Raw genomic sequence first — 7,500 nt, 5'->3', positions numbered from 1 at the left:
GCCAATGAACGGCTGGCAGTCAGAGACGATCAGGCGCTGCTTGATGGAGTATGTCTCACCGTGCAGGAACGCAACCGCACGACACTTTAAATTAAATACATTTTGCTGCTACACTGCTTTAGCTTTCATATTTTACCTTTTGATATTGTAGGCTAGGCCTATAATTAGCTGTTCTTTTTCTTTATTGCAATTGAAGCTTTTGTTCATTTTGCACCAATGATAAAATGAGAGCAAATATATTTTTGCAAATATACAATACAAGGCTTTACCGTGTGGTCTTTTTATATAGACAATCGATTTATTATTATATGTAGAAAACATGCATATCCGGATATATATATCGCCATTGTGATTAAATGACAGTTGGGAACGCAGGCTTTGCTTTGCCCTATTTCTATCAGTGTGTGTACTACTACCTGCAGTGTGTGTACTCCCTACAGTGTGTGTACTACTACCTGCAGTGTGTGTACTCCCTACAGTGTGTGTACTCCCTAGTGTGTGTACTTCCTACACTGTGTACTCCCTACAGTGTGTGTACTCCCTACAGTGTGTGTACTCCCTTCAGTGTGTGTACTCCCTGCAGTGTGTGTACTCCCTGCAGTGTGTGTACTACTACCTGTAGTGTGCGTACTCCCTACAGTGTGTGTACTCCCTACAGTGTGTGTACTCCCTAGTGTGTGTACTCCCTAGTGTGTGTACTCCCTACAGTGTGTGTACTCCCTACAGTGTGTGTACTCCCTACAGTGTGTGTACTCCCTGCAGTGTGTGTACTACTACCTGCAGTGTGTGTACTACTACCTGCAGTGTGTGTACTCCCTACAGTGTGTGTACTCCCTTCAGTGTGTGTACTCCCTACAGTGTGTGTACTCCCTACAGTGTGTGTACTCCCTTCAGTGTGGGTACTCCCTACAGTGTGTGTACTACTACCTGCAGTGTGTGTACTCCCTACAGTGTGTGTACTCCCTGCAGTGTGTGTACTACTCCCTGCAGTGTGTGTACTCCCTAGTGTGTGTACTCCCTGCAGTGTGTGTACTACTCCCTGCAGTGTGTGTACTACTACCTGCAGTGTGTGTACTACTCCCTGCAGTGTGTGTACTACTCCCTGCAGTGTGTGTACTACTACCTGCAGTGGGTGTACTACTCCCTGCAGTGTGTGTACTACTCCCCACAGTATGTGTACTACCTGTGGTGTGAGTGTGGCTGGTGGTCATGTGAGCCAGATGCAGATGTCCGACCAAGCAGGCGCTGTTGGACTGCAGGCCCATGGCTCCTGAGAAGGAGATGATCTACGGGAATCCAAGACAAGACCCCCCCAGTGTGAGGGAAGCTACGAACACCAGTAGCACGCTTATTTAAAACATAGAGACCATTTATTTTTTGCAGATGCACATACTACATAAATGTGCTCGGTATATATACTTATATATATTTATCTTTATTGCCTCGCAGTATTTTTGTTTTGTTTTTAACGAACATTATCTACTTTTAAAATTTCAAAGATGACAGAATCACAAAAAGGAGCAGACAAGATAGGTATGGATCCTCAATCAAACAGTCAATAATTCTACTAATTAATGAATGACTAATTAAAGAAGGTAACTAATAGGTGGATGGTCTACATTGCTGTACCTGTGTAATGGTGCGGATCACGTCGTTGAGCTGGCCTTGTTGTAGTGACGACTGTTCAGACTCACTCTTTAACTGAAAGGAGTGTGCGTGCACACACACACACACACACACACACACACACACACACACACACACACACACACACACACACACACACACACACACACACACACACACCTTGAAACGCTTGTGCAAGCCAGACAATCTCTATCTAGATCCCCACCACTGAACATTTCATCGCCATGACGACGATCTTCAAAGATGGCAGAAAAAGACGATGACAACGGAAATGACATGCTGCAAAAACATGTCTGTCACATCACCATGTGCCAGATTATAATATCACAAAAAAGCCTTTCTGAAAGGTTGGTTGTTGGAGGAGGCCTGACCTGAATGAGGTAGCTCTCTGAGCCCACCAGAGCCACCAGGCCGTTCACAGCAGCCAGACGCTGCATGGTGGGACAGCCCTGAAACACAGAGACGTATACGCAGCACATTACAACCTACCAGCGACTGGCCATCCAGGGATGCCAGCTTCTATTCAAAACCCCTGAAAACCTCCCAGCTCCTGTTCAGAGATCTGCCATCCAGATAGAGCGTCCTGAAAGAGTGTGTTAAGAATCTACCCCAGTGCTGACATTAACCCGTGTGGCCAACTTGAAATCCAAGCCTTCTTACCACAATGGCATAAAAAAACACCTCAATATTGTTGCTATCCCAATTCTACGTTCATATGTTAGCCGATGCTGTAGCACAGTGATCTAGATTTCTCTTAAGACGTATGCAATAATAAAAATTGTATTCTTTGATGGCCCACAATGTGTGTCAGTGTCCTGGCCACCCATAGGCTGACACAACATAAACCAAAAACAATCCAAAACGTTGTATTTGTCATTAAGTGCATATAGGAAACCTTTATACTGATCAAACTGAAGAGATGAAAACCATAATAGTCCACTTTCACTTTGAGCAGCCAGAGAGGTGTCTCTGGGGTGGCTTCAGCCCTCAGCGGTGTGTGTGTGTGTGTGTGTGTGTGTGTGTGTGTGTGTGAGAGAGAGAGGACGCCGTACCTCGGCCAGCAGGATCTTGATCCAGGCGGCCAGCAGGCCGGGCAGGAGGTCCACCGCTTTGCCGTGACCGCAGACCGAGAGACCGTGGACCACCGAGCCCAGAGCCAGGGAGAAACCCGGGGTCTGGACCACACACACACACACATCACGGTACACACACATATTAATAATAATAATAATAATAATAATAATAATACATTTTATTTTAAAAGCGCCTTTCAAAGTCCCCAAGGAAACTCTTCAAATAAAGTGCATGTACTCGATAAAAGTATATACATAGTGAACAGCAGTCACACACATGACGACATGGACATAATTCACAGACAGGGACAAATAAATAATAATAATAATTATGAATAACACTCACAAACATGCACACGTACACGTGTTACCAATACAAACACACACACACACACAAACGCAAACATTTGGATGGATATTTGGCGCCCCCTAGAGGCAGAGCCGAGTAAATCAATAGAATTGTGCTACTATGCAAGAAACACGGTTGTACTATTACTATTATAGAGCTGCTCAGGCTTCGACGATTTCAACTGGCCTCCATGTACACGGTCTCCATGGGAACCGCCGCACACCTCCCACATTACTTCCCAGCATGCACTACCTGCTGGCTCTCCTCTGTCAGCGTGCGGAGCTCGCGCATGACCTCCTCCGCCTTGCTGGCGTCCACCAGTCCCACGCTGAAGCCCGACACGCAGGCACACGCCACCGCGTACGCCAGCACCTGCCGTCAGAGACCACCAGGGGTGTGGGGGGGACATTGATTTGTGTCTCGGAAGATCTAAATAGATGGAGTTATTTAGTGGAGGCTTTACGGCAGAGAGAATTACAGTGGATTGAAGGCAAGCGTGTGTGTATAGAAACCTTCAGACGCGAGGGCAGTCACTCATCGCGCTTAACAGAGTAAGAGGCACAACCGGAGACATTAAGCCACAGCCATTAACAGACAGCAGAATCTAAACGAGAAATGTGAAACTAAAGATTGTGGTGGATGGTGAAGGAATAAACATAGAGGTGCAGACGTACGTTTTGATAATATGCTCCGGCAAACAGGAATGTTTTGAGCCTTGATTTAAACCAACAGTGTACATGACGACAGTGCACATAACTACTGTAGTACATAACTACAGTGTACATAACTACACTGTATATAACTACAGTAGTACATAACTACAGTGTACATAACGACAGTGTACATAACTACACTGTATATAACTACAGTAGTACATAACTACAGTGTACATAACGACAGTGTACATAAATACACTGTATATAACTACAGTAGTACATAACTACAGTGTACATAACGACAGTGTACATAAATACACTGTATATAACTACAGTAGTACATAACTACAGTGTACATAACGACAGTGTACATAAATACACTGTATATAAATACAGTAGTACATAACTACAGCAGTACATAACTACAGTAGAACATAACTACAGTAGTACATAACTACAATAGTATTTAACTACAGTAGTACATAACTACAGTAGTATTTAACTAAAGTGTACACAGCTAGTGTTGATGCTGACCTCTGTGTTCTAGAAGTCTTCATACGATACGTCCGTTCATAAAAACAAACAAACAACGATAATCGATAATCGGGGTTTCGAACCCACAACCCCCCCGGACCCCCGGACCCCCCCGGACCCCCGGGCGAGGCCTACCTCCTGCAGCATGCGGCCCTGCCCCCCGCCCCCCTGCAGCCGGGCCAGCAGCCGGTCCAGGGTGAGGACCACGCGGGACCCCTGAGAGCCCCCGCAGCGCGACCGGGCGGACAGCACCAGGCCCAGGCCCAGCACACACCCCGTGCTGCGGGGCAGAGAGGGGGGGGGGGGGGGGGGGGGGGGGGGGGGGGGGGGGGCAGAGAGGAGAGGGGGGGGGCAGAGAGGAGAGGGGGGTTAACACTCTACGAGGGAGTTGGACTTCTTGGCGATCTGGTTGACTTCTTTGCTCCTAATTTAAGTTACATACATTTTTTCTTTTTCATATTTTATAATTTTGTGTCTTGAAAAGTACTAATCCTTTAACAAAAACAATCAGACAATATGATCAACCGGGCCGGACTTTGGGGCTACAATATCCTTACATATCTCTGTGAGTGAGCCGTTGCCTGGTTACGATGGGATGAAAATAAATGGATATTTTAACATCCATGTGAACAGGGAGAAAAGGTGTCTGTTTGCAAATGAAGAGGAACATGAGGCCGCAGAGGAAGAGGAGGATATGTGTGCGTGTGCACGTGCGTGTGTCCGTCTGTGTGTGTCTGTGTTAGTACCCGTGTGCCTGCACCCAGCATGTGTTCGGCGGTGATGGACGGACTCTTATTTTTGGCACCGGAGAAATTAATAATGAGTGGTTGCCGGGGAGGGAAGTCTCTCTTAACAGGAGCTTCACACTCTGCTGGGGTGTACTCCTCTGCTGCGCAGCGGACGACAGAAGGGCTAACGCGAGCCGAAGCGTCGCTCCCCTGTCAGGCTCCACGCGGTTCGCCTGCTACAGTGTACTCCTGGTGCTCGAATGAGGCCGGCTACAGTCTGAAGGTATTCTGCTGCGCTAAGGAATTATTATTATAGGGTTTGAGGCCCTGAAGAGGCGAACTCCCCGTTGTGAATGAAGGGGTTTATCGTTGTGGTCCGACGGAGAACTGAAATAACACTTTTAAAAAGGTTCCATTCTATACCACCAGGTGTGAGTGTTATTAGCCGTTACAAGCCGTTTTGAAAACCCGCCTCTTGTGATGTCACTAGAGGCTGCCTTTCTAAAGGGCTTGTGACAGCTTATCACACTCACACCTGGTGGTGTAATATGGACCTTTAAGACATGGCCCTCTTTATGAAACCTGACTTGATGAGGTGTTCCACACCCAAAGTCAGCCCCGCTCTCATTTTGGGGTGAAAGATGTCTGCAGGAGGCGCTCTATAAAAGGCACTTAAGACACCGCAGTGACCCCGGTTGAAGCTTGGCACGTTTATGTCTGTTTTTAATTATAGCCAATCACAGCTCCCCTGGCAACGAGCCCCGGTTTAATTACTTTCATTTCGTTTTAATCACATATCCCCACTAAGACACCATCTGCTGAATTCAGCTGGAAATCCAGGGTTTCTACACCCCAGTGCGGTGGCCTTAACCTGACTCGGCAAATTAAAGTTTCCCCAAAAGGACTTCGTTCGGAGCCCGAAACCGAGGGAAACGATCATTAAACAATCTAAAGAGGTCAAACGCTTTCACTGTGGTTTCATCATCATTTACTGCTTGAAAAGTACGTGGAAGACGAAGAAACTGTGTTGTACAGGATTTGGAAATTGTGTTCAAATCGACAAAAAATACAAGTGAATAATGAACAATGGGTTGAATCTATTGCCCTCGTTACTCCCACCTCCCTGCATTCAGAGGCTTTGGGATTTCAGTATTGTTGACCTACTTGTACTCCAGGTCGGGGTCAAAGGCACACTGCTCCAGGGCCTCCTGGGCGTCCCACAGCAGGCTGGGGTCCACCGGAGCAGAGAGGTCACTGGGGCACACAGGGGACACACAGTAAATGGACTGCATTTATATAGCGCTTCTCTGACCATCGGCCACCCAAAGCACAATGTGCAAGGCGACAGCCAGCTCGTCGGGAGCTAACAGTCAGGGTTAGGTGCCTTGCTCAAGGACACCTCGACACTCAGCTAGGAGGAGCCGGGGGATTGAACCGGCAACCTTCAGGTTACCAGCCAACCCGCTCTACCTCCTGAGCTACTGCCGCCCACAGTGAAGGGCCCCTAGAGTACCACCACACAGGGGCCCTACAGTACCACCACACAGGGGCCCTACAGTACCACCACACAGGGGCCCTACAGTACCACCACACAGGGGCCCCTACAGTACCACCACACAGGGGCCCCTACAGTACCACCACACAGGGGCCCCTACAGTACCACCACACAGGGGCCCCCACAGTACCACCACACAGGGGCCCTACAGTACCACCACACAGGGGCCCTACAGTACCACCACACAGGGGCCCCTAGAGTACCACCACACAGGGGCCCTACAGTACCACCACACAGGGGCCCCTAGAGTACCACCACACAGGGGCCCTACAGTACCACCACACAGGGGCCCTACGGTACCACCACACAGGGGCTCTACAGTACTACCATGCAGGGGACACACTCAGCAGGGGCCCTGCAGTACAACACTGGGATGGAGAGAGAGAAAGAGCGAGAGCGGTAGAGAGAGCGGTAGAGAGAGCGAGAGAGAGAGAGAGAGAGAGCGAGAGAAAGCGAGAGCCAGATCGAGAGCGAGAGCGCCTCCCTACCTGAGGTTCTGGCGGTGCAGGCAGGCCAGCACCATGCCCAGCGCCAGCCCCGAGTGGAACTGCACGGCCTGGGAGTCGCCGGCCCTGGGGCCCCCGGGCAGCCGGTCCCTCAGCGTGGAGAGCACCTGGGCCACGCCCTCGCGGTGCCAGCCCACCAGCACCGGCACCAGCAGGGACAGGCCCAGCGTGGCGCAGGAGCGGGCGATGGAGCTGGCCGTGTTCTCGCCGGAGTAGGACCGCTGGGGGGTCAGAGCTACTCTTTAGTAGAGCTTTTTATTTCGGTGCATTTTTTAAATAAAAAAGGGGGACATGTTATACCACCGGGTGTGAGTGTGATTAGCTGTTACAAGCCGCTTCAAAGCGGCTTGTAACAGCTAATCACACTCACACCCGGTGGTATAACATGTCCCCTTTAAGGTACGCTGCTGTTTTTTCTTATCGAAGCCTGTGTTGATCTGTAGCTGTTATGT

The 7,500-nt window shown here is 49.0% G+C and overlaps 1 protein-coding gene across 2 annotated transcripts in view; it reads right to left on the bottom strand.

The window, feature by feature from the left end:
• Nucleotides 1-7,500, bottom strand: part of focad (focadhesin) — a 46,746-nt gene that overhangs the window by 7,249 nt on the left and 31,997 nt on the right. For both annotated transcript variants that reach the window (XM_030338022.1, XM_030338023.1), the window contains exons 27-34: nucleotides 7,031-7,269; nucleotides 6,152-6,241; nucleotides 4,395-4,539; nucleotides 3,322-3,441; nucleotides 2,700-2,822; nucleotides 2,019-2,096; nucleotides 1,630-1,701; nucleotides 1,184-1,286 (exon numbers count right to left, since the gene is read on the bottom strand). In XM_030338022.1, coding sequence (XP_030193882.1) covers nucleotides 1,184-1,286; nucleotides 1,630-1,701; nucleotides 2,019-2,096; nucleotides 2,700-2,822; nucleotides 3,322-3,441; nucleotides 4,395-4,539; nucleotides 6,152-6,241; nucleotides 7,031-7,269 — 970 coding nt within the window. The remainder of the gene's footprint in view (nucleotides 1-1,183; nucleotides 1,287-1,629; nucleotides 1,702-2,018; nucleotides 2,097-2,699; nucleotides 2,823-3,321; nucleotides 3,442-4,394; nucleotides 4,540-6,151; nucleotides 6,242-7,030; nucleotides 7,270-7,500) is intronic.

The sequence above is a fragment of the Gadus morhua genome, chromosome 17 (genome assembly GCF_902167405.1).
Source record: "Gadus morhua chromosome 17, gadMor3.0, whole genome shotgun sequence".
Classification (NCBI taxonomy): Eukaryota; Metazoa; Chordata; class Actinopteri; order Gadiformes; family Gadidae; genus Gadus; species Gadus morhua.
This window is presented reverse-complemented; position numbering and strand designations above follow the sequence as displayed.